A 27,657-nucleotide genomic window follows, 5' to 3' on the forward strand; every position below is an offset into this window, starting at 1 on the left:
GGTTAAGAATCTGCCTTCCAATGCAGGGAATGCGGGTTCAATCTCTGGCAGGGAGCTAAGATCCCACATGCCGCGGGGCAACTAAGCCCACGCACTAGAGCCTGTACGTCACAACTAGAGAGAAGCCTGCGTGTTGCAACGAAGAGCCCGCACACTGCAACAAAAGCTCCTGCATGGGGACTTCCCTGGTGGCGCAGTGGTTAAGAATCCACCTGCCAATGCAGGGGTCACGGGTTCGAGCCCTGGTCTGGGAAGGTCCCACATGCCATGGAGCAACTAGGCCCGTGAGCCACAACTACTGAGCCTGCGCTCTAGAGCCCACGAGCCACATCTACTGAGCCCGCGTGCCACAACTACGGAAGCCCGCGTGCCTAGAGTCCGTGCTCCGCAACAAGAGAAGCCACCACAATGAGAAGCCCGCACACTGCAACGAAGAGTAGCCCCCGCTCACCGCAACTAGAGAAAGCCCGTCCACAGCAACGAAGACCCAACGCAGCCAAAAATAAATAAAATAAATGAATTTATAAGAAAAAAAAAGCTCCTGCATGGGGACTTCCCTGGTGGCACAGTGGTTAAGAATCCGCCTGCCAATGCAGGGGCCACGGGTTCGAGCCCTGGTCTGGGAAAATCCCACATGCCGCGGAGCAACTAAGCCCGTGTGCCACAACTACTGAGCCTGCGCTCTAGAGCCCACGAGGCACAACTACTGAGCCCACGTGCCACAACTACAGAAGCCCACACACCACAACTAAGAGTAGCCCCCACTCGCCACAACTAGAGAAAGCCCGTCCACAGCAACAAAGACCCAATGCAGCCAAAAATAAATAAAATAAATGAATTTATAAGAAAAAAAAAAATCCTGCATGCCGCAACAAAGATCCCACGTGCCGCAACTAAGGCCAGATGCAGCCAAATAAATAAATAAATAAATAAATAAAAATATTTTTAAAAATAAAAAATAAATTAAATAAAACCTCCCTGCCTGAATTTACAGCATTAAGACTTAGAGGTGAAACAGTTCCTCCTCCCTTTCAATCACCCCAAGCGTTGGCATTGGCCTTGGTCCTCTGGGCAGGGGTGCCAAGGTCCGACGTGTGACCCACAGCTCTTCTCACCTCTCCCGCTTCCTGTCCAAAGCGTGGAGCCTCCAGCCTGTGGGGTGACCCTCGCTTCCTTCAGTCATTCATTCTCTCCGTGAGCCCCGACTCTTGAGATGCCAGGCCCCGTGAAGGCATTGGTGAGCTGGACAGGCCTGGCCCGGCCATCAAGGAGCTCCCGGCTCTGCTCTGTGACTGTGCTGGCTCAGCGCCCCAGGACCTCGGCTGCCAGAACTGGGTGAGACCTTCCACTGACCCAGTTCCACCCTCATTTTACAGAGGTTACAGAGCAAGGCTGCTCGCCACCTGCACCCCCAGCAGCTGTCCCATAACTAGAGACCACCCACCCAGGGCCTGGACCAGAACCCCTTCCCCCAGCCCCACAGAGTGAGTGACAGCACCAGGCAACCTGCCCTTATCCCCTGGGGTCCCCCACTCCCCAGCCTCCCACTCTCCCCCCGCCCAGAGTAGTTTCTCTGTGGTCCTGGCTGGAACTGTCAACGTCTTCCACCCATCCAGGCGTAAGCTCCTCGCAGTCGGTGCTTCTCCCTGAGCTGGCGGCCTTTGCTGGTGGCTCAGGGCGACAGCTACAGCCCAGACGGGATTCGTGACACGAGCACCCAGGGTCTGCCTCTGGGTCGGCCGTCAGCTCCATCAGCCTCTGGGACTTAGGCCTTTCTGTGGGAGACGAGAAAGAAAGACATGCATTTGACCCCCTGCTCTGCCCTGATTTTCTCTGTGCCCTGGAAAATGAGATAATGGTTACTCACTTCATAGGGCTGCTGTGGGCATTAGATGACATAATCCATGGAAAGCCCTTAGCACAGGTCTGGTACACACCAAGTGCTCGGATTGAGTGAGTTCTTTCCTTGCCTCCCAAAGGTGGCTCACAGGTCCTCCGTAGCCTCGGGCACACAGCAGGTGTCACTGAGCGGCCACCAGCCCGGGATAGGCTGGCTGGGGGAGGAGCCTCCAGCAGGCTTCAGACAGACACTTCCAGGACAGCCCCAGCCCTCCAGAGCCCCCGGGGACGGTCAGTGAGGGCATCACCTCTCCTCTGGGCCTCTGGCAGCCTGGTGGAGCGTGCAGTCTCCTCACTGGTCGGATTTTGGTCTGCAGGGGTCACCTCCATCCCTGCCCATTCTCGGTCCGGTCCTCACCAATCACCAGGAGATGCGGGAGGGCCTTCGCTCTTCTCCACGGCAGGCCCTCCTCCCTCCTCAACTTCTCAGCCCCCTCCCCTGCCCTTCCCTAACCCTTTGACCCCATTCCTCCCCTGCTTCCCAATCACAGAATGGCCTCCCCTTCTAGAAAGGGGGTGAATAAAGTTTCTTAAATCCAAAAGGCATTGAGGGAAGTAGAGCTCAGGTACAGCAGAGCCCAAGTGGGCCACGGAAGGGGCCAGGGAAGCCAGCGTGGCTTAGAGGAGGGCGAGCTCCAGGCTGGTGATCGGAGAGCTAGGCCAGTGGCGGCGGGGGGGACGTACGTGAGATGGGCCCATGGACATGCCTGTGTGAAGTGGGTGATGGGAGGCCGCGGGAGGAGAGAGGGGGCGGCCTCAAGGTAGGGCCTTCAGATGATCTCTCTGGTGCCATGAGCCATACCAGAGAGGGGGAGAAACTAGAGGGGAAGGGAAGTGGGAACCACCGTAGACGTTTGAGTGAGAGAAGCCTGGGGCCTGGCAGACGGCAATGGCTGTGGGGATGGAGAGGCGTGCAGAGTCCGCAAGAAGACCCAGCACTGAGGACGTTGGAGGGAAAGGCTCAAAGCTGCAGTGGCTGGGCACTGGGGGGCAGGGGGATGGGGAGCGGGAGCCCCCGGTGGAGGAGGAGAGAGGCTGGTTTGGAGAGAGGAGATAAGTAGTGCTGGGGCCCCTAACCTCCAAAGCAGCACCAGTTCCAGTGTCCGAATTGTCTCTGGTGAACGTGTAGGACTTTTATGAGCAGAAAGAAAAATCACCAAAGTCGTTTCTAGTAAAGAAAAGTAAAAGCAACATCCTTGCCCTTTGTTTACATATATATTATCTACAGGATATCTGATTCTTACCAAAAAAAAAAAAAAAAAAACACCTGCATAGGATTACGGAAGAAAAAGGAAAGATGAAAAAGTGTTCTATCTAATTTGTAACCAAAGTGTAAACACCTGGAGGGGATGGAAAGCAGAGTTGGGGGACCAGGCCTCTCCCTCCCCCATGGTGGTTCCCCCAGAAGGGTCAGACAGGCCTCAGGTGCCCACACCTGCTCTGCTGCCCTGGAGGAAGCCACCAAGCTGTGCTTCACGGAACGTGAGTCGTGAGTCCCACGTGTTTGGTATAAAGTAACATTCACAGGTTCTCCATCTCCAGAGATTAGGACACCGATATCTCTGGTGCATTATTCCTCCGACCATAGTGTGCCATTTATCAATCACCAACTGAGGGACTTCTCTGGTGGTGCAGTGGTTAAAAATCCCCCTGCCAAGGCAGGGGACACGGGTTCGAGCCCTGGTCCGGGAAGATCCCACACGCCACAGAGCAACAAAGCCCCGCACCACAACTGCTGAGCCTGTGCTCTAGAGCCCGTGAGACACAACTACTGAGCCTGTGCTCTAGAGCCCATGTGCCACAACTGCTGAGCCCGCGCACCTAGAGCCCAAGCTCCGCAACAAGAGAAGCCACCACAATGAGAAGCCTGCGCACCGCAACGAAGAGTAGCCCCCTCTCGCCACAACTAGAGAAAGCCCGCGCACATCAAGGAAGACCCAACGCAGCCAAAAATAAATAAATAAGTAAAATTTTAAAATGAAAAACAAATCACCAACTGAGTGCCAGGCTCCAGGATGGGGATTCGGTGGGGGACAGGCAAACACAGTACCTGCCCTCATGGAGTCTTGGAGCTGATGCAGGGGCCTGGGTCTGCATTGTGTGTGTGGAGCCGGGGGATGTCCATGACCGCCTCCAGATGTTCCCCTGGGCACCTGAGTCGATGGCAGGGCATTCACATGGAGAGGAAGAGCAGGTGTGAGTGATGGGCTGGGTGTAGAGGGGATATTCAACATACTTAGAAATGGCTGTGGCATTGACACTGGCAAGTCAGAAGAAACCTGGGGCTGGAATAGGGTCCTCAAAGACCCCAACTGTGCCAGAGGTTAACCCTTCAGTTGCTGCAGCCTGGGGAGGTCCAGGGGTCCGGGGGAGAGGCCAGAGCAGCAGGGGTGGCTCAGGCCAGTGGCTATTCATTAACCAGTAGGGAAATATTTAAATATTTAAATAAAATATGTAAATATCTTAACCCACTAATATGTCCTTCCTGGTATCTACCAGCTGGTTCTCTACTCTGGGTGGGGACATTCAGGAGTTTGTTTCAAACTTGTTGAAATTGATGTGGCAGTTGAACAGCTGAGTGAAGCTGGGCAGGGGGCTGGGAACAGAGGTTTCCAGCACCAGGGAAGGGTGTGTGTGTGCGCTGTGGAGAGGCTGGCGTCCCATCCCCACCATCCTAATACCTGGAAGAGTGCGTCATCGAAACTGGCTCTTCTTAGGCACTGATGGAGCGTGAACAGTTCCACCACCTTCCTTTTTCCCCTTAACTTTCCCCTAAGCGATTCTGTGTTTTTCTTAAAAGCCCTCTTATTATAGTATACAATGTACCCATCATCTAACTACATTTGCTGGAGCGGGCTCACAGGGCTCCAGATCTGCCCGCTCCTGGGCTGGTTCCTTTGTTCCTTCACTGAGATTCTCTGGGGCCGGAGTACGAGTAGACCTCGAGCCTCAGGCCCCAGCCACTCTGGGCAGAGGGGGAGGGGGATGTTTCCAGCATCTCCCGTTCTAGCACCAAGCTGAATGTTCAGTAGGTGATAAAGATACAGAGAAAAGAAAGAAATGGGAATTCTAGCTGACTTCCCCTGGAAGGAGTGACAGAAATGGCAAGCTTGGTGAGCTAAGTAAAAGCAGGAAGTTCCACCCATTTTGTTGCTTGGTACACTGAGACCCAGAGCTGTGGACGTGATCAAATACCAGAGTGTTGATAATGGACATTGATCTCCTGGGCCACTTTAGATGCAATCTGATGTCCTCTCTACATTCGTCCTGAAATACTTCTCAGCGTGAGCAAGTCAGCCCGCCACATGGCCCAATTTCTCCACACACTTCCCTTCCATCATCCCAACTACTGTTGCCGTGAAAGGAGCCCCCGACGGTTCCTGATGTATGAGGGAAGCACACGTCGACACAGCCTTTGTCACACTGGCTCGTGGTGAGGGCCTGAAAACCTGTCTTCCAGCACATTGTGCACTAGATCCCACGGGCAGGGCTCACCTTGGATCCAAGGACAGTGCCTTGCGTTGGGGGCACACAGCAAACATTTATCAAGTGCCTCCTTGCCATGAGACAGCAAATGAAAAGCAGAAGCACACAAAGTCTCTGCCCTCCTGGAACTTACTTTTTAGTGAGGGAGGCGGCCATAAACAAGTGAAGAAACAGCAGTGAAGGGGCAAGTGCTATAAAGAAAACTAAAGCCAGAGAGTGGGCGGAGCCGTGGGATGTGCTCTGGTAGGTGGGGAGGTCAGGGAAGGGCCCTCTAAGGAGGTGACATTTCAGTGGCGACCGCAACAAAGTAAGGGAGGGAGCTGTGATAACACCCGGGGAAAACACAGTCCAGACAGAGGGCCAGCAAAAGCAAAGGTCACAAACAGGAGAATGCTTGGCCAACTACAAAATGTCAGGGAGGCCGGTGATCCCTGGAGCAGTAAATGAGGACAGGGGACCACAGATGGGGATGACAATGATAACAGAATGAATGAATGAATGAAGCTCAGGAGAATAGAATCTAAATTTGGGCCTCGGGTCACCTACATGATCTTTTTTATTTTTATTTTTTATTTATTTATTTTTGGCTGTGTTGGGTCTTCGTTTCTGTGCGAGGGCTTTCTCTAGTTGTGGCAAGTGGGGACCACTTTTCATCGTGGTGCGCAGGCCTCTCACTATCGCGGCCTCTCTTGGGAGCACAGGCTCCAGACGCGCAGGCTCAGTAGTTGTGGCTCACGGGCCTAGTTGCTCCGCGGCATGTGGGATCTTCCCAGACCAGGGCTTGAACCCGTGTCCCCTGCATTAGCAGGCAGATTGTCAACCACTGCGCCACCAGGGAAGCCCACCTACACGATCCTGCGCAAGGCACTCTAACCCTCTGTCTCCATCCCCCACCTACAGAAAGAGAATCATCATCGGTACCCAACTCATTGAAATGAGAATTATGCCCCCCAAAAGCCCAGACTAGGAATTAAGCGGACTTGATCAGGAGTCCCATTTCTGCCTTAGGCAGGTCATTTCACTTCTCTGAGCCTCAGTTTTCTCATCTGTAAAATGGGAATCATGGTGCCTACCCTGCCAATCTCAGAGGGTTATGGTCTGGATCAAATTCCATGGTCCACATGGGAATGGCTTGTACATTTCACATGTCAGACAAGTAGAGGGACTTTTTGAATACTTGAGGGCGGGTGGGCCGTGAGGTTCCCAGGGCAGAAGCTCTCACTTGCCCCTCAGCTCCTGCTGGGGCAGCTCTTTCTCTTCCGGTCTTGCCCTCAGTGTTCTTCAGTTCCTGTCTGTTCCTCAGCCCCTGTGTCCTGCATCATTCAGAGAGTACTCCATTTGCCCTATAGAAAGCGGGGTGCTCATTCCTCAGGGGGAAAGGGAACCATCTTGCCCTCCTCCATCCACCCTCCCTCTACACTGTGTCTTTCAACATGGACATCTGACCCCACGTCACCTCGCTTCCAACCCTCCCCTGGTTCCCCAGGCCCTCAGACAAACATCTCATCTCTCTCTCATATCACACAAGGCCATACGGCCCCTGCTAAACTGTCGAGCCTCCTTCTGGCTAGTCTTTGGCTACAATGAACCAATTTTAATTGCTCTAGACAGTACCCAGTCTCATGCATCCACACCTTTGTACCATTTCCTTTGCCTGGATTGTCCTCTTAAGGGCCGCCAATTCCTACCCAACTGCCTGGAGAACTCCTATTCATCCTGCAAACCCAATGTAGATGTCTCTTTTGAGGGCAAGCCTTCCTGGATCATGTGCTCTTTCCTTCACAGATGATGTCAGCCCTCCCTTCTGCTATGCTGCCCTAGATTTTATATATGCTTCTCCCGTTGTCCTTATACCATGATGCCCCTTGATGTGTCCATGCTCTCCCTCCACCAGACCATGAGTGAGCTTCTGAAGGAGAGCACCTAGGTTATCTCTGTTAACCCAGCACCTGCTACAGGACCTGGCGCATAGTAGGTGGCCGTGAAACTTTTACTGATAGAAAATGAAATGTACTTTGGGGCAGACAGCCCCTTGGCCCCGAAGCTCAAAGCAATTTGTGGTGATCTTCCCAAATTGGACAAGTGTGTACCTGGTCGTCTTTTCCATCCTATTGAATGTGGCAGCTCTGAAGTGAAAGGAAGGCCAGCTGTCTACATTTTCAACTTGGTGAATATTACAAATGACCACATTAGTGAGACAGGCATTTTAGGCAATTTCATACTGACCCACGTAAGAAAGGCTCTAAATTTAGTGCCCCCAAAACAGAGGCTGGTGAATTTGTAGCCTCACAAACAGCCCACATTGGGAAGGAAGCTGAACTCGATTTGCATGTCAGAGGAGCAATATCTGGTACCTGATGTAAGACTAATTTTATTATTAAATTATCCACACTGATTTACTGAGAAATACGGTACTGCCTGGAGCTATTTTTAACCTCCCGCCTCAGCCCCCATCGGCAAACAAATCATCCTTTGAAGGACACTGCATTTGCAAAAGTGAATTAGGTGAATAAATATCCATCTATTCATGAAGTGTCTTTATTGAGAAATAAATAAATAACAACCCCTGAATGCCTTCATTGTCCCCCCACCCCCCCGGCAGGTTTCCACGAAGATGACGGCTTCTGCTGAGCGTGGCAGCGACCATGGAAGGCGCCACCCTGCAAGGCACCGGTCCGAGAATGGGTGGGAAGTGTGCCAGCCTGGGCACCTGCCTGGGAAGCCTGGGGCTCCAGGCCTGGGCCAGGGCTGGTGGGATTGGTGACATCTTCCTCGCCTCTGGCACGTGGTTCAGCTCAGCACCTACAACATCCCAACCATCCCTGAGATGGCAAAGCTCAGGCTCTGGTACTAGCTTGTGGTGGTTCTGCCACTTTCGATCTCTGGGACATTGGGAGAGTTACTTACCCTTTCTGTGCCTCCGTTTCCTCATATATAAACTGGGGATAATACCACCTCATTATTGGGTTGTTGGGAGGACTTAATGAGATAACATGTTTAAAATGCTTAGAAGAGTGCTTGGCACATAGCAAGAGCCTAGGAAATTTTACTTCTTGCTATAGTCGTCATTGTTGGGACCGGGAAAAAGGCAGAGACAGAAGCATCCCTCAGGTGGGCCATGTGATACCTTGGAGGAGGACAGGCCTTGACGTCAGACCTGGATTCCAGTGCCAGCTCCACCCCACCCAGCTGTGTGACTCTGGGCAAGATACTTGACCTTTCTGTTCCTCAGATTCCAAGTCCATGAAGTGAGCGTAATCACACCTACCTCGGAGGCAAAAAATGAGATCATAAATGTAAAGTGTACAACGTGGTACCTGGCACTAAGTGCTCAATAAACAATGGATAGTTAGTAACAGGAGAGTTACTCGTACTGAAATAAATGCGGTCACTAATTCCTTTGCTGCCTTCTCGGCACTCTTTTTTCCCTCTTCTTTCCCTCCCCTCCCACAACCTGGTGCTTATCTGGGATAAAATGAGAATCAGGAATCCACCCCGAAGGAGAAAGATATGCTCAATTTACTGAACTGATGGCATCTTTATTTAAAATGTTGATATTTTGTTTATCATGGATTGCGTTGATTTTGATGTTTTAAATGTAGCATTAAAATCATCCGTCTTGATGACTGAGGAGTTTTGGCACCCCCTTAAGTTTTGTGCCTCACCCTAGTCCTGGCCCTGCTTAAAACCTCCATGTGGGGAAGCAAGAAGCTGCATTTGGCTGGGGAGTGAGATGGAGGGAGAGAGGTAGGCTGGGAGGCGGTAGGGCCGGATCACCATTCCCCAGTCCACTAGCTCTGGGACTTGGAGGGTACCCTGTAGGTGCCGGGCGTCACGGGAGGTTTACCAAGCAAGGAGCTGAGGGTAATGTCTGCCATTTGATGGTGTCCAAACTTCGTCTGCCCCATCCTCCTGGGACGGGAGTCATGGGGAGTTAATTAGGAAAACACTGGCTGGGCCCCTGGCCCCTAGCAGCTGCCCGCAAACACCGGATCATTGTCAGCTCACACAGAGAAAACAATTACTTGCTGTTTGAGGGCCGGGGCCACGGGATCCCTAACTTGGCAGCCTCGTCAGTCCAGCAATGTGAAAGGGGGCAGCTGGCAGTGGGCAGTGAGGGCTAGTTGGCCAGCTCCCCAGAACACACATCTTAGAGACAAGCTCTCATGGCCTTCAGGTCCCGGAGCTCCGTGGTGAAAGCGCCTCCCCCTGTCCCCCAGCCACATGTGCACCAGGCTAGGTGGTGGCCTTGCTCCTGCTTTACTTCCACAAGAAGTCCTCCCCTCCAATTACTAACTTAGTGGATGTAAGACACAAGCCTAAGTTTCTCCCTCTGCAGCCAGACCTCCGAACACAGACGACAGTGTAGGAGTTGTGAAGGGCCCTCCAGATACGGGGACACGTGCGCAGGGTACCCTCTGCACACCCCAGCGAAGGTGGCCAGCCGAGTGGAGGGTGCAGCCTGTGGCCACGGGCCAAGCAAGGGCTCAGACAAACCCCACACAGGGCACACGGCGCAACCAAACTCAAGGCAAGGAGCGTGCAGTGCCCCAGACTCTCACGGTCCTGCAGAGGGGGCAGGAAGCGCCGTGGGCTTTGCCTCAAGAGAGGGGCCAGATCCCCGGCTACCTCACATATTTATGACAGGTCTTGAGTGTGGCCTCACAGTTTCAGCCTCACCAGTGGGGAGCGTCTTGTTCTCAAACGCCAGTCACTTAGGAGTAGACTGTCATGCTCCTTGCTGGACAAACTCACTGGTAGGTGAGCGCCCTACCCCCATTTCTGTCAGTAAAGAGCTGTTTGGAGAAAGTGAGGAAGGGGCAGATGGGGGTTTCTGGAAGCTCTGTCACCGGACTGGGAGTTCTTTGTGTGAAGACTGTCTTCCCAGCACCTACACGGGGCCTGGTGGGCAGGTATGCATTGAATTCATGGACAATGGATGGATAGGTGGACGGATGGATGGATGTGTGGATGGATGGATGGTGGATGGATGGATGGGTGGATGGATGGTGGATGGATGGATGGATGGATGGACGGATGTGTGGATGGATGGATGGTGGATGGATGGATGGATGGATGGATGTGTGGATGGATGGATGGTGGATGGATGGATGGATGGATGTGTGGATGGATGGATGTGTGGATGGATGGATGGTGGATGGATGGATGGTGGATGGATGGATGGATGGATGGATGTGTGGATGGATGGATGGTGGATGGATGGATGGATGGATGTGTGGATGGATGGATGGTGGATGGATGGATGGGTGGATGGATGGTGGATGGATGGATGGATGGATGGACAGGTGTGTGGATGGATGGATGGTGGATGGATGGATGGATGGATGGACGGATGTGTGGATGGATGGATGGTGGATGGATGGATGGATGGATGGATGTGTGGATGGATGGATGGTGGATGGATGGATGGATGGATGTGTGGATGGATGGATGTGTGGATGGATGGATGGTGGATGGATGGATGGTGGATGGATGGATGGATGGATGGATGTGTGGATGGATGGATGGTGGATGGATGGATGGATGGATGTGTGGATGGATGGATGGTGGATGGATGGATGGGTGGATGGATGGTGGATGGATGGATGGATGGATGGACAGGTGTGTGGATGGATGGATGGTGGATGGATGGATGGATGGATGGACGGATGTGTGGATGGATGGATGGTGGATGGATGGATGGATGGATGGATGTGTGGATGGATGGATGGTGGATGGATGGATGGATGGATGTGTGGATGGATGGATGTGTGGATGGATGGATGGTGGATGGATGGATGGTGGATGGATGGATGGATGGATGGATGTGTGGATGGATGGATGGTGGATGGACGGATGGATGGATGTGTGGATGGATGGATGGTGGATGGATGGATGGGTGGATGGATGGTGGATGGATGGATGGATGGATGGACGGATGTGTGGATGGATGGATGGTGGATGGATGGATGGATGGATGGAAGTGTGGATGGATGGATGGTGGATGGATGGATGGATGGATGTGTGGATGGATGGATGTGTGGATGGATGGATGGTGGATGGATGGATGGTGGATGGATGGATGGATGGATGGATGTGTGGATGGATGGATGGTGGATGGATGGATGGATGGATGTGTGGATGGATGGATGGTGGATGGATGGATGGGTGGATGGATGGTGGATGGATGGATGGATGGATGGATGGACAGGTGTGTGGATGGATGGATGGTGGATGGATGGATGGTGGATGGATGGATGGATGGATGGACGGATGTGTGGATGGATGGATGGTGGATGGATGGATGGATGGATGTGTGGATGGATGGATGGTGGATGGATGGATGGATGGATGTGTGGATGGATGGATGTGTGGATGGATGGATGGTGGATGGATGGATGGATGGATGGATGTGTGGATGGATGGATGGTGGATGGATGGATGGATGGATGTGTGGATGGATGGATGTGTGGATGGATGGATGGTGGATGGATGGATGGTGGATGGATGGATGGATGGATGGATGTGTGGATGGATGTGTGGATGGATGGATGGTGGATGGATGGATGTGTGGATGGATGGATGGATGGATGGATGGATGGTGGATGGATGGATGGATGGATGTGTGGATGGATGGATGGTGGATGGATGGTGGATGGGTGGATGGATGGATGGATGTGTGGATGGATGGATGGTGGATGGATGGTGGATGGGTGGATGGATGGGTGGATGGATGAATGTGTGGATGGATGGATGGTGGATGGATGGATGGATGGATGGTGGATGGATGGATGGTGGATGGATGGATGATGGATGGATGGATGGATGGTGGATGGATGGATGGTGGATGGATGGGTGGATGGATATGTGGATGGATGGATGTGTGGATGGATGGATGGTGGATGGATGGATGGATGGATGGTGGATGGATGGTGGATGGATGGATGGATGGATGGTAGATGGATGGATGTGTGGATGGATGGATGGTGGATGGATGGATGGTGGATGGATGGATGGATGGATGGATGGTTGGATGGATAGAGGCTTTAGTTGATATATACAGGAGTTATTAGAGGGCCAGGGTACATGCAGGAGAGTGGTCTGCTCCATGTAGCCTAGAACAAGGGTAGGAATCTATCCGCTTTCTCCCAGCCCCCTCATGTTTACATATCCACACCCCACACTTTGAGCCAACAAAAACCCTGAGAATCTGACCGGGAGGCCATTCCCAGCAGGACAGTTAACCAGCTATGTGGTCTTGGACCAATCACCTCACTTATCTTAGCCTAAGTCTCCCCTACAGGTAATTGGATGTGTAATCGCTGACCCACTCAGTGACGAAGGTCATACAGAAATCAAATGGGAAGGAGCTCTCTGTAATCTCAGCTTGCTGGGGACTGTGGGGCTCGAGCATCACTACAAATTAGAGAGCAAATAGCTGCCAATGTGCTTTAGAAAGTATCAGTCAAATCAATCAAAATGTTAAGTTGCTGCTGCTACATGTCAGGCATCTGCATCTGTGTTTCCAAGGCATCTTGATTTGGGTCCTTTAGGCAACTCCAGGACCCTCCTAACCTCCAGCTCCGCACTTCCCCCTCGTCTAGCCCTGAGCCCAGGACCCCTGCCCACCCCTGACCCGCCCCAAAACAAACTCCAAACACATTTCAAGGACAGTCAGCCACCACGTGTACTGAGTGTGTTGAGGGCAAAGGGAGTGAACTAATGGCGTAAATCATTCCACCTTTCCAGTGTGGGGTGAGAAAGGCCTAAGTAATGGGGTCTTCTGGGCCACAGACAGCACCAAACCGACACAGTCACCCCTGATATGTTCAAGCACCCACCTACAGGCACACCACATCCTACATACAAATGTCCCGGCCACAGTAAACCTACGTACACACCACACACACACACACACACACACACACACACACACAAGCACACGGAGGCTCCAGGAGAGCCCCCTCCCAGAGGCAAGCCCCACCCCATGCCTTTGCCTATGCTGGTCCCTTCCCACGAGAATGGCACCTCAACTCCCTGCCGATCCCCACCTGGATGTGGCTTTCCAGGAGAGGGAAGCTTCCATGCCTCTTCGGTGCTCCTCTCCTGGCTCCACCCGAGGCTCAGGGACTCCCTCCTTGGTGCAGCCTCCGTCCTGCTGCAGGTGACAAGTTTCCAGCCCCGAGCCCTGCTGTGGCTCCTCCCCTCCACTGAGAGTTCCCGTGGGACTGGGACGCATCTCAGGACATCTTGAATCCCAGACCCAGCATGGAGCTCCATATAGATAGGGTAGCAATCAATAACTCTTTGGAGAATGAATAAATAACCAGCAAATTTTCAGTGTGTGAGTCTTTCCTGCACAGCCTCATTGCAAGCCCCATAAGGATGAGGACCAAAACTTACAGGGCAAACTCTGACTCAGAGGTCATCACCTCTGGGAAGCCCTCCTGATGGTTCCAGCCCTTCCCAGGCCCTCTCAGTTTTAGGTGGAGATCCCCATGCCCAGAGCAGCCATCTGGGCAGCTTTCCCCACGTGTGCCTGGTCTCACCACACCCTGCAGCACCTCTGTTGTGTGGAACAGGGGGAAGGGGGAAGTAGACGGTGGCCAGACAGATCCAGGCTTGACCTCAGAATCCACCACTTCTCAGATGCAGGGCTGTAGCGCAGTTCACTTAACTTCTCAAGTCTCAGCACCCTCGGCTGTGAGATAGAAAGAAAAACGCCCATCTTGCAGGGCTGCAAAGACTTTTAAATGAGGTCACAGGAGCCACATGCGCCTCCCAGCAGGTACTCAACAACGGGAGGGAGCGCTATTGCTGTTATCACTGATAATTTTTTTTTTAACATCTTTATTGGAGTTTAATTGCTTTACAATGGTGTGTTAGTTTCTGCTTTATAACAAAGTGAATCAGTTATACATATACATATGTTCCCGTATCTCTTCCCTCTTGCGTCTCCCTCCCTCCCACCCTCCCTATCCCACCCTTCTAGGTCACACAGCACCGAGCTGATCTCCCTGTGCTATGCGGCTGCTTCCCACTAGCTAGCTATTTTACGTTTGGTAGTGTATATGTGAACATGCCACTCTCTCACTTTGTCCCAGCTTACCCCTCCCCCTCCCCGTATCCTCAAGTCCATTCTCTAGTAGGTCTGTGTCTTTATCATTCCTGTCACCAGCCAGACTGGAAGAGGGTAGCGACCAGATCCCCTGCTGCAGTGCTGGGTGCACGGTGGACACCCAGTAAGCAGATTGTGAATGGAACACATGGCAAAGCTGGTTTTCAAAGTCCAGAGACCAGCATACTTCTCCCATCGGACTCTGCACCCTCAAGCAGGGTCTGGGTCTCCCGGGCGTGCATGCTGGTGCTGGGGAAAGAAAGGAGAAACCAGCCTTCCAAAGACTTGTGAGGTCCATGTGGATCTCACAGAGGCAGGGCAGGCCTTGAAAGAGGCCACGGCCTGGACGGCGTGCCTTCAATGTACCCTTTTGCATGGACCGTGCCCAGCCTCCTCCCACTCAGCCCCAGGAGCTTTGGCGGGGATTAGTGGGCGTTCTTACTATGCATGGCGAGAGGCCCTAAGCCACTGGGATGTGCCCATCAATTTGAAATCAGGCTGTGATGGAGCTGGGCCGTCAATGGGAGTTTGCATATTCATGCAGCAGAGCCCTGAGACTTAGTCACGGCTCCAGGCCCAATTGTGCAGGGACTTATTAGCCTAAAGTCAACAAGGGAGCCCCACCAGGATCTGCACAGGACCATTGCATGCACACCAGCGAACAGGGACCGGGTAGGGCCTGGGTTAGGGTTAGGGTTAGGGTTAGGGTTAGGTCGTGGGGCTCATCCTCTCTGGGAGGCCAAAGCTTGAACAATGAGAAAGGCACTAGTCTGAATGCTGGCTCTGACATACAACTGTTGAAAATGGCCAGTCACCTCCTCATCTGTGAAATGGGTGCAATTATGTTTACCTCACAGACTCACTGAAAGGACTGTAGATATGTTGGGAAATGCCCTTGGTGGCTCCTACGCCAATGGCATGCTTGTAAATGCCAGCCGTTGTCACTGAAATCCTGCCGTTTCTCATTCTAAGCAGCCTTGGTTTGATGCTTCCTGAGATGTGTCAGCTCAGCAGAAAACAGAGCAGTCCCTAATAATTAAATATTTCAACAACAACACCTACCATCCCCAGGACTGAAGCACTTACTCTGTGCCCCACACTGTATTATATCATCTCATTAAATCCTCCCAACCACCCATGTGGTAGGCACACTGGCCCCATTTTACAGATGGGTAACATGAGGCTCAGCAAGTTAAAGATCTGTCAAAGTATTGCAGAGGCAGTTTATGGTAAAGGTGGATTTGAATCCAAATTCAAAGAGGATTGTTGAGTTCCATTGAATAACTGTAGCTTAGAAAAGTTTCCAGGTGGTATAGGTGGAAAAGTGACTTTTTAAAAACAAATATTTAAATGCTGATAATAACCAACTTTTATTGAGTATTTCCCATTAACATAGCTGACATCCATTAACTCATTCACTCCTCCCAGTAGTCTTATGGAATAGGTGGCATTTTATGGAAGAGGAAACCATAGCTCAGAGAAGTTATATGACGAGCATCAGAATGAGAGACAGGGCATTAGATTACGAGAAGCAGGGCCTTTGAGTCAGACAGACCTGAGCTTCGAACTTGGGCACTTCCTTGCTGTGTGATCTTGGGCAAATCACCAGACCTCTCTGTGCCTCAATTTTGCCCCTCTCCCAGAGTTGTTAGAATTTTTGAGCTATTTAACTTGCTGAACCTCACTTTCCTTCTTTGTTGATATTAAGCAAGATAATACAGATAAAGGGCTCAGCTCAATTTTTTTTTTAACATCTTTATTGGAGTATAATTACTTTACAGTGTTGTGTTAGTTTCTGCTGTATAACAAAGTGAATCAGCTATAGGCATACGTATATCCCCATCTCCCCTCCCTCTCGCGTCTCCCTCCCATCCTCCTTATCCCACCCCTCTAGGTGGTCGCAGAGCACCGAGCTGATCTCCCTGTACTATGCAACTGCTTCCCACTAGCTATCTATTTTACATTTGGTAGTGTATATATGTTCATGCCACTCTCTCACTTCGTCCCAGCTTACCCTTCCGCCTCCACGTGTCCTCAAGGTCATTCTCTACATCTGTGTCTTTATTCCTGGCCCTAGCCCTAGGTTCATCAGAAGCATTTTTTTTTTTTTTTAGATTCCATATATATGTGTTAGCATACGGTATTTGTTTTTTGCTTTCTGACTTACTTCACTCTGTATGACAGACTCTACACCTTTTTTTTCTCTTTCCACTCTGTGTCATGACCTGGTTGCTTTGAAAGGGCTGAGCTATTTTGGTGCACTCAGCTGCTGCCCCCTGCTCAGTCTGGTTCCAGGGCACACGTCAGATGCCCACTGTGGCCTGGCATCCTTGCGCCTGTGTCAGTCTCTTCAGCTGGCCTGGAGTCACCAGGCATCAGTGCAGAATGTCCCGCCCTCCCCCGCCGCCTTCCCCCATCCCCAGGTGCAGTGCATCGGGGAGAAGCAGCAGCACCCAGCCCTGGGCACGGGAACTGCAAGAGAGGAAGGGAGGAGAGAAGGGGGCCATTCTCCAAACCTCAGGCTGGGGACCTGGGTACACAACTGAGTAGGCAAATGGAAGAAATTCCCCTCCTCTTCCCTGTACCAGCAGGAGCAAAACTTGGCTGGCGGGAGTTGATCTCTTTCTTTCTTTCATTTACTCAGTCCCAGGGGAAGGGCTGCTGGGTGTAGGTAACATACCAAGAGGTAGATAGTGAGAACAGGAGGAGGGGACACACTTGAATAATCTGAAAATTAGATGGAAGACATCGTTTACCTTGCTTTGAAAATAAGGCAGGATTTTCCCACATAAGGGCAGAGTCTGTATCTAAATGGAAGAGCAATCTTGTTAGCAGAGGCTGTTCCTCCGCTAGAGCAGGGATGTAAGAAACAGCTTCCAGGTCTAGTGATGGAAGATCCAATCTTCCATCTGTTTAACCTATCTAGGTCCATCGTCTATGGTCAATGGCTTGCACCTCAGTGGAAAGGGAAAAGGGCTCAGCACTAACTGCCCCTTAGCATTGTTCAAGGGCGATCATTAGGAGAAAGAGCAGGTGCAGGACCTGCCGGTGTTTAGAGTTTTAAATTTTTCCCGAACAAATCCACACATATGTACATTTGAAAAGTCTGGAAGAATACAAATCAAGCTGTTAACAGAAATTACCTCTGGGGAAGGAGACTGCATAAGGAGAGAGGGAATTTTTATTTTCTGTCTTATATTTCTTTATATTGTTTACATTTTTTGCAAGTGCAGATTGCATCAACAATTTTTCAAAAGATGTTTTCCATTTGGAGAAAATAAAAGCATCCTGACTGCAAAAGCACCAACTGAGGGGCCCCGCTGGAACTGAGGCTACTGCCCAAGCACCCTCAGAAGGTTGAGGGACATCCTGGAGGCCCTGGGGGGAGGAGACCCAAATCAGCCCGGAAGCCAAGGTGGGCAGTAGTCATAATCTCACGTCAACTGGACAGTTCTCCTGCTTTCTAGACATGTAACCGGGGCCTTGAAGCTTGCAATAAATGCTCTTTTGCAGTCTTCACCACTCACCCAAACCTTAACAACTCAGGGTCAGGGATGGAGGCGGATGGGGACCCATTGGTTAAGAGCAGTATGCAGCTTGCTGGGAAGACCCCCTCTGATTCTGCTGTAAAGTCAGACACTAGAGGTCTTTCCAAAATCTACCCTGTCAGGATCCCCCAGGATTCCCACATCCATCCATCCATCCGTCCATCCATCCATTGCACAAATGTTTACTGAGTACCTACCGTTTACCAGGCACCATTCTAAGTGCTGGAGTTGGGCATGTGGGTCTCAGTGGTGACTCACACAGATGCTGGGTCTGCCTTGTGAAGCCTGCCGTCCATGGGGAAGACAGACAGCTGAACATGGGATTACAGCCTTGTGGCAAGCACCATGGTAAGGAAGATCAGGGTTCTGTGGTCCTTAGGGGAAGGGACACCAGGGTGAGGGCTAGAAGGCTACTGGAAGAGAGATGTGCCTGAAGGAGCGGTGGGAGCCAGCCCGGAGGAGAGGGTTCCAAGTAGAGGAAACAGCATGACCGGTGTATGGAGCAGTAAGAATGAAGAGAGTGAGAAGTCTGGAAATCAACTGATTACACTATTGGGAGAGAGCAGACATTTAGGAGCCTTCACAACATGTGGCTTCACCTCTGGAATCCTTGATGGGGAGCCTTGCTTGTATCAGTGTGCCTTTGTTGTGGTTTGCCTTTGAGGCCTCACCACCCTGCCCTGCCTATATTCCCAAAAGATTTGGTTTCCAGGCTCCGACAGACTTCAGCACCAGTCCCTTGCCCCCCATCTTGGGCAAGTCACTGCACCTCCTTGTGCCTCAGTTTCCTCATCTGTAAAGTGGGAGAATAGCAGTACTTACTTCACGGGGGTGTTGTGAGGAAACAATTGTGCCCTAGCACCAATTCTTGGCACATTGTGAGGGCTTAATCCGTAAAAACTGTAGCTCTGCCTGGTTGGCCATGGCCACGGTGCAGTGAGTGTGAAAGCTAGAAGACAGGCACATGGGGGTTGTTGCATTATTCTGTTTCCTTTTGAGTATTTTTGAAATTCTTATGACAAAATTTATTTTTAAAAATGACTGCTCCTATCATTTACTTCAACTACTGCTGGGACCCGTGCTCCTTTGTGTAACACCCTCATTGGTTGAAGGAAACGAGGGTATGGCAATAACAGGCGACCAAAACATGCTTCTAGAATTCCACATTTCCACTTGCCAGCTTCATCCTTCACAACGTCCAACAGGGCCCTGGGAGAGGCCTTGCCCCCAGCCCGGCCCGTCCTGATTCCAGGATCTGGTTCCAATGCCAACATCAGTCTTCAAAATCAGATAAGAGAAGGAAATATTGAAACTTTAGTTCTATTTACTTTTGATCTAAAAAGGAGAGAGAAAATCAAGCATTACTAATACTTAAAATATGGATTGAAACTGTGCACTCAAAGCGCTAAAGTGCACAGACTTACCTGGGACTCATAAAGGAACATATTTTTGCCTAAGATTCTGGAAAAATGGCAAGTTGAAGGGAAACACTTGGATTAGCCCTTGTTTCTTTTTGTTGCAATGAGAGGAGACTTGTGTCCAAACTTGGTTAGCCGGCTGGAATATAGATACGGACTTGAATGTGGAGATCCTTCGGTGAATATAAACACAAAAAGATAGAATTTTGAAAGTATAGATTGACAGTGGTATACATAAATTATTCATAAGTCAAATACATACATTGGGGATGAGTGCTCAAAAAAATGTTTGTCCAGTAGGACTGCATGGTCAGTGAAGTTTAAGCAAGCGGTCTCCACCATATGACCTCTCCATGGTGTCATCATAGCTCCATGCAGAGGGCAGCCTAGATGTTTTGTCTTGGGTGCCCAAGAGAGCCACCTGTCACACAGATAGGAGGTTCACGTAGCAGACGGCATAACTTCTGTCCGAATTTCCAGGGCCAGGTGTGTATCTCATGCTCACAGGCAGTCCTGAAAATAATTACTCACCCAGATGTGGACTCTGGGAATGAAACAAGGACTCTCTCTGCAATCAGGGACAGCCATGCTCACTTCAGCTAAACCCTCCCCCCCAGCAAGAGGAAGAAGGGAGAGCTATTATAGGGGAAGGTGGTCAGTGGCCCCTAAGGAGAAGGGTGGTGGTGGGGGTTGCTGGTGGAGACACACAGGTAAACATGGAGCATTTGGAGTTGGTGACCAAAGGGTCCCGCCATCAACACTGAACTCAAGCCAGGAAGTTCAGCCAAATGCCTCAGGAGTCTGGGGTGATCTCTGGGGGCAGCCTGGGTCAAAGAAGCAGGTCGTTCATCTCGTCTGACACTTTGAAGGGTGCTGAGACTCCCTAATTCAGAGAAAGGAGTGGGAAGTGTGTCCCACCCGTTTGCCCTCCTCTCAAACACCTGGGAGCTCTGAGAGGTGAATGCACTCCATCTGTACAGTCAGGCAGAGGCACGGCCTGGAGGCCTGAGTTCAAGTCCACACTCAGTCTCTTATAAGCCTTGTGAACACAGGCAAGTCACTAGGCCTCTCTGAGCCCTAATCTCTCCACCTCCCAAATGGACAGAATAATACCTTCTCTACTTCTGGGAAGATGCAAGTATGATAATCCATCCCAACCTAAAAACACAGGTAGAAAATGGACCCAAAAGTAATTAGAAACTTAAAATGTTACTTCACAACTGATTGATAATAATTCTCAACCCAACTAGAGACAAAAAGGATAAGTGGGGCTTCCCTAGTGGCGCAGTGGTTGAGAATCTGCCTGCCAATGCAGGGGACACGGGTTCGAGCCCTGGTCTGGGAAGATCCCACGTGCCGCGGAACAGCTGGGCCCGTGAGCCACAACTACTGAGCCTGCGCGTCTGGAGCCTGTGCTCCGCAACAGGAGAGGCCACGATAGTGAGAGGCCCGCGCACCGCGATGAAGAGTGGCCCCCGCTCGCCGCAACTAGAGAAAGCCCTCGCGCAGAAACGAAGACCCAACACAGCCATAAATAAATAAATAAATAAATGAAAATTAAAAAAAAAAAAAAAAAAAAGGATAAGTTTCTGGAGCAAATAGTTTCTTTCATTTCACATGCACCCCGAGACTGATGGCACACAGAGGTGGCAGAGGTCTCCCCATCCCTACCTGCCCCATCTCAGGGAGTCCTCCAGGAAGATCATGGGATTGTAGATCAGTGGGTCATGAGGGGCCTGCCTGGTACAGAGAGAACGTGTCGACACAGGGAGAGTTGCTCCTGCGCTGGCGAGCTCCTGCCATGGGCCGCGCCTCCCACCCGCTGCCTCATCAATCTTTCATCCTCTTAGTAGCTGACACCTCTGGCAGCACCTCCCAGCAAACTGGGCATTAGAATTGCAAGAAGCCCGGTTGCCCCGGGGAATACAGATGGAGGAAACTCAGATTCAAATTTGTCCAAGAATTGTGAACAGCCGGACCCAGGCAAGGCGTTTCTACTGCCCTTCCACCAAAGGGGAGTGATGGGGGTTTTGTTAGAAGTACAAATTGCTTCTTAATGCAGAGGATAAAGCTGGGCTCCTTAGAAATTCCTCCCGCTCCCAGGAAAGCCACCGCTGCATGTCAATTTTCATTTTTGAAATTTAAACTGAGGGCTTTGTGTCCAAGCTCCATCTCATCGGAGGAAGGGGAGGAATAAGTCAAAAAGGATTAGGGGCCCGCTGGGGATTGCAGATCCATAGCAATTAGACTTCATTTGAGTCTCAGATATTTGGTTTTAATCGCATTTCTGGATGATACAATCGACAAGGCATCAGAAATTGATACGTATGCAACGGTAGACAGGGTTGGCTCTGCCCGCTCCAGTTCCTGGGCTCAGCTGGGTTTGGGCTCCACAATCATTGGGGGTGGGGTGGGTGGGGAATTGGGACTCATTTGGGTCTGAAACTGGAGAGATGGTGGTTTGCACATGGATGTCGTTTTTCCCCTCACTCTCTTTGAGCGCTTTATCCCTGGATTCGAAGCAGATGCAATCATTGCTAATATTCAAGTGAATGACGATAAAACAAAATAAGAGCAAATAAAATAAGAGCATAAAAAGAAAGAGCGACAGACACAGGACTCGAGGCAGGGGGTATAACTGTCTTTTAAATGGGAATCACGGTTTTCAGCATCCTGCAGGAATTAAAGTTGAGCACAATGCAATTTGGGGGCAGACATGTAGCCATGAACGTGTCACACACCACATTGACATGACTCTATGAATACGTATGTGTGGGCATGTGTGTGACATGGATTAGCGATGACAACCACAACATTATACCCACATGGGTTGTGTGTGTGTGTGTGTGTGTGTCCAGTTTTACATAGGTAGCGCACTCTGGGGTTGCCTCTGTGTACACATTCACATTTCTCTTCAAACAACTGGTCAAAATGAGCTCCGTAAATACTAACAGTTTGCTAACTAGTTATTTTGTAGATAACGTACTGTTTATCGGAACTCAACCTAAAGACAGAGTAAAAAAGTGAAAAGAAAAAAATCAACACCATGTGGAGTGTGTGTGCGGAATGGCGAAGGGAAGGAAAGAGGGGGACCAAACAAACACGGTCAGGTTCAGGGCAGGTGTCCCACACCACTGTGCTCACGGGAAGACCCGCGAAAGGGGGTGTCCCACTGCAAGGGATAGAGTCTATCTCAGTTACCACACAGCTCTGGGTGAATTCAGCAAGCCGGATAGTCCACAGAATTGCCTCAGTTTACCAGTTCCTTGGAGAGTTATGGACCCAGCTGGTGTAAGTTAATGGGCATTAATTGTACTGCTGAGTGTGCTGCATGCCTGAGTGGGTGTGTTTCCTCAGGGAGTTCTGTACTTCCTTTTAGGAGATCTCAGACAGCACTAGATGGCAAATACCTCATTCATGCCTCTCATTTTGCAGAAATGCCTCCTCTCCCCTTTCCTTCTCCAGAAGCTCCTGGCCTTTGACCTCCTTCCACAAGGCTGGGAGCCTGAAGATCCAACCCTCCCTCTCCTGTCACCCTCAGAATCTCCCTCCCCCCCTCCTCTGGGCCCCTCCAATTCAAGGCAGCAGCCCAGCCCAGGGGAGAACCCCCGCAAAGGGTGAGATACTGCCCTCCCATCTCCCCACATCTTTTCACCCATCCCAGGGGGCAGGGACAAGGCAGTGGCTGGCAACCAGGGTATAGATGGAGCTATTCAGGGCCTAGTTTAGGTCTTTATGTCAAGGTGAACATCTGGAGGCCTGGTCCTGGGGCCACGCTGATAGAGACATTGGAATCCATAGTCTAAAAACATAATTTAATGCATTGCGGTGGGTCTGAGGCAGGATGGAGTTTCCGTTTGCTGGGATTCTGCTGAGGGTGGGATTTTGGCGTATAGACAGGGACATTTGCACGAGTATTTCAGGTCACAGAGAAGGACGCCCCAGGGAGCTCGTGCTCACTTTGGCCTACCTCGGGTGGCCCGGGCTGGGAGCCCTCAGCCTCAGGGCACTCCTAGGAGGAGGGGGGCTGGAAGAGGGCAGGCGTCCCGCCGGGCCTGTCCAGTCCGATCAGGTTTGCAAAGTCTGCGCTGCCGCCTCACTGGGGTTCAGATTCACGCTCACTTCTACACTCTGGCGTCCCCCTCTCCCGCCCTGGGTTGGGGAGAGGGACCAGGAGCACAGTCCAGAGCGTGGCGAGTCGCAGACACGCTGAGGTCCGAAGCGGGGCGGGAAGGACAGCAGGTATGTGTCTTTTCCAACGATGTCAGGAAGCGTCAGGAAGCGGGAGTGGTCCTCGCCAGGGAACAGAGCGTTCCCACCGGCACAGGGCGGCCGGAAGCCACCCCACCTCGCGCTCCCGGCGCCTCTAATCCGGGTACAGAAGAAAGCCCGAGAACGTGCTGTACTTGTTGTTGTTGCCTCCGTGAGCCTTCCCTCCGTCCAGCTTCACGTACACCTCGTCCCCTGAATCAAGGTGCAGCACCACGCTGTTACTGGCGTAGTCGTAGTTCTGGTCGGCGTCCTGTGCGATGGCGCTGGCCCGGACCTGGGGGCGAGCGGCCACAGCGGTTGGGCCCGGGCACCTGTGCTTGGGCCCTCGCCTGTCCCCCACGTGGCGCGACCCCTGGCCGGCCTTCCGCCTGCAGCTCCAGGGTCCACGCTCCCACCCAGGCTCCACGCTCTCTCTCCAACTTAGCCAACTCCTTCCCGGTCCCCTATGCTCCGCAGTTTCCAAGTCCGGGAGGGAGGGAGAGAGAGGGCTTCGTGGGCACTGACCCAGCGGGGACGGGCGGGAAGCAGGGGCCGGGCCGAGAAGAAAGGAGACGGGAGGGCACAGGGGAGAATGGGGCGCACAGAGAGCTAAAGAAGAGTGAGGTTTCCGAGAACCCCACGGGGCTTCAGGCGGGTATGCAAATAGCCGGGAGAGTGCAATTTGGTCTCGGAGCTCTGGGAACGCAACCTCGGGAGCTATGGGACCAGGGCGCACCGGGAAACGAGATGTTATCGTGCGCTCCCTGCCGGGGCGAGCTCGGGCGCCGGCGAGTGGGGAGAAGGGAGGCTGGGTTCCCAGGCGGTTCGGGGCTCAGGGTGGGAACGAGGGTCCGCGGGGATCTGCGGGGGAGGAGATGGGAGTAGGGGGGTCACTGACCTGCCCGTTCTTGCAGAGGTCCGCCCACATGCTAGTGCCGTCGCCGCCGCGCATGAGGATGTGGTAGGTGAAGAAGTAGATGCCCCGCACCTGGCAGCTGAACTTGCCAGTAGTGGGATCGTAGTGATTGCCGAGATTGGTGACCACGTCGTCGAATCTGAGCACCTCGTAGCCCTCGTGGGGGCTCTTCAGACCCACATAGAAGGCGATCTTGGGACCGCTGAAGGCGGCGCTCAGCGCGCCGGTCACTTCGCCCTCAGAGTCGCCGCCGCCCCCGGTTCCGCCACCCACCACCCCGACACCGCCGGCCGCGCCCGCCGTCAGCTGCAGCCCAGGCAGCCCGGGCCGCCCTGAGTCGCCCTTCTCCCCCGGGGGACCCCTGGGTCCAGGTGGGCCCGGCTCTCCCGGGGGGCCCCGCGGCCCCGGCTTGCCGGGTCGCCCCGGGTCGCCCTTGGGTCCCTGGATGAAAGGGGGCGGAGGATTGACGCTCAGGTCCTGCATGACTTCCAGGGCGGTCGTGCTGGGTCCGGGCGGTGGAGCCTTGGCGCCCGCGGGGCCCCCGCCTGGTGCCGCGCTGTACGGGTCGCAGATCATGCGGCAGGTGCCCATCATCTCGTAGTGCGCCGCCCCGGGGGGCGCCGCCTGCAGCAGCAACGGCACGGCGATAAGCAGCCCCAGCGCCATGGCCAGGAGCACGCCGACGGCCGCCAGGCAGGCGCGCCGCCGCCGCTGCCACAGCCGGGAGGCGACCGCCACCAGCTCCTCCTTGCCGCCCGGGGAGGGAATGGTCGGGCGGCTCGGGCGGCCCCGCTCCCCGCGCTCGGGGGCGGACTCCGCGGGTCCCGGCCGCGCCCCCGACGTGGCGACCCCCTGCTCTGGGCGCCCAACTACTTCAGCAAGAGGCGCCCTGGCCCAGGCGCGGGTGCGCACCGCGCTGTGGCTGCTCTGGAGAACCGCGGAGCCCGGCGCGCATGGCCGGGGGCTCACGGGACGAGCCCGGCGCCCCACGGGTCCCGGCGGCTGCGGCCGGGGAGAGCCGGGTGCGAAGGCGGCGTCCCGCGAGGGCTCGGCCGCGCTGCCTCCTGCCCGGCTCGCCTGGGCTCGGCGGGGATCCGCGCGCAGGGAGGGCGCTCGGGCTCCGCGGCGCGCTCTGCTCTGCTCTGCTCTCCAGCTGCTCGCTGGCTCTCGCGCGGAGGGGGGACCCAGCTACCCTGACGTAAGGAGTCCGGGGCTGAGCTGCGGAGGCGGCGAGCAAGCAGCGCGCGCTGCCATCACTTGGGAGACGGCGCCCTCGTGTCATCAGCCTTCGGTCCTCCTCCTCTCCGGCGGCTCCCTCGGCAGAGACGGCGAGGGTGCGGTTCCTCCTGGCGGCGCCTGGGAGCCACAAGTGGGCGCAGCCCGGGCCCAGCTCCTCGGGCACACCCACTGGCGGCCACACTCACGCGCCCTCACCCACGGCACACTCACCGGCGCACACAGGCACCTGTACATGGCCACGAAGGCACCCGGAATCCCGAAGCCAGCAAGGTCCTTCGGGGGTCACCTAATCCACCCCCTGCCCGCAAGCAGGACTAGACTTAAACCCCCCAGTCAAGGAGAACCCCAGTCCCATAAGCCCCAGGAGAGAAGAACTTTCTGAAAGCCCTGCTGAGTTACCTCTTCAGAATGGAATAAATCTCGCTTCTGGAAGGTCTTTCACACACCTAGCCTGAGGACTCCAAGCTATCAAATAGGCTCCAGAAGAGCAGCCCACCAACTCTTTGAAAAGCCCAAAGCCCCGAAAACAAGAGTCTACTAGCCTTTACCCCTTTCTTCTACCCAAAGAAGGTCTGGCCCTTGCAAAGTTCATTTAAATCCAGATCCCTGACACCCAGCACTTGGCGGTAACCTTGGTGCACTCAGCTCCCACTCCCAGCCAGCCACTACCAGCAGATCCACAGACAGGTTCCTTTGGACATCCCCAGCTCCCTCCTACTGAGGTGGGTTTAGTTATTTAAAAAATAGTCCAAAGCCATTCTGAGCCAAAGCTGTGGCACCTGATTTAGAGAAGAATTATCCATCTCTAATGCAGCTTGTGAAAATAAAGCAAGGATGGGAGGTGTTTCTGTGTATTGGTAAAACCTCAGACATCAAAAGCCCTGTCTTCCCTAAATGTAAGGCCAGACACTATAAAACTCTTAGAGGGAAACATAGGCAGAACACTCTATGACATAAATCACAGCAAGATCCTTTTTGACCCGCCTCCTACATGGGAGTAAAAAAACATGGGAGTAAAAACAAAAATAAACAGATGGGACCTAATGAAACTGAAAAGCTTTAGCACAGCAAAGGAAACCATAAACAAGACGAAAAGACAGCCCTCAGAATGGGAGAAAATATTTGCAAATGAAGAAACTGACAAAGGATTAATCTCCAAAATTTACAAGCAGCTCAATATCAAAAAAAAAACAAAAAATCCAATCCAAAAATGGGCAGAAGACCTAAATAGACATTTCTCCAAAGAAGATGTACAGATTGCCAACAAACACATGAAAGGATGCTCAACATCACTAATCATTAGAGAAATGCAAATCAAAACTACAATGAGGTATCACCTCACACCGGTCAGAATGGCCATCATCAAAATATCTACTAACAATAAATGCTGGCAAGGGTGTGGAGAAAAGGGAACCCTCTAGCACTGTTGGTGGGAATGTAAATTGATACAGCCACTATGGAGAACAGTATGGATGTTCCTTAAAAAACTAAAAATAGAACTACCATACGACCCAGCTATCCCACTACTGGGCATATACCCTGAGAAAACCATAATTCAAAAAGAGTCATGTACCACAATGTTGACTGCAGCTCTATTTACAATAGCCAGGACATGGAAGCAACCTAAGTGTCCATCGACAGATGAATAGATAAAGAAGATGCGGCACATATATACAACAGAATATTACTCAGCCATAAAAAGAAACGAAATTGAGTTATTTGTAGTGAGGTGGATGGACCTAGAGTCTGTCATACGGAGTGAAGTAAGTCAGAAAAAGAAAA

At 52.5% G+C, this 27,657-nt stretch overlaps 1 protein-coding gene across 1 annotated transcript; it reads right to left on the minus strand.

Annotated features, from left to right (window-relative positions):
* Nucleotides 1-23,267: 23,267 nt before the first annotated feature.
* On the minus strand, nucleotides 23,268-25,936 carry C1QL2 (complement C1q like 2). Its single transcript, XM_082397009.1, has 2 exons — nucleotides 24,619-25,936; nucleotides 23,268-24,015 (listed from the first exon to the last, which is right to left on the minus strand). The coding sequence occupies exons 1-2, from the start codon at nucleotides 25,300-25,302 to the stop codon at nucleotides 23,836-23,838; spliced, it is 864 nt and encodes a 287-aa protein (XP_082253135.1). The 5' UTR covers nucleotides 25,303-25,936; the 3' UTR covers nucleotides 23,268-23,835.
* Nucleotides 25,937-27,657: the final 1,721 nt, after the last annotated feature.

Source organism: Balaenoptera borealis (genome assembly GCF_965194805.1).
Source record: "Balaenoptera borealis genome assembly, chromosome: 6".
NCBI classification, from domain to species: Eukaryota; Metazoa; Chordata; class Mammalia; order Artiodactyla; family Balaenopteridae; genus Balaenoptera; species Balaenoptera borealis.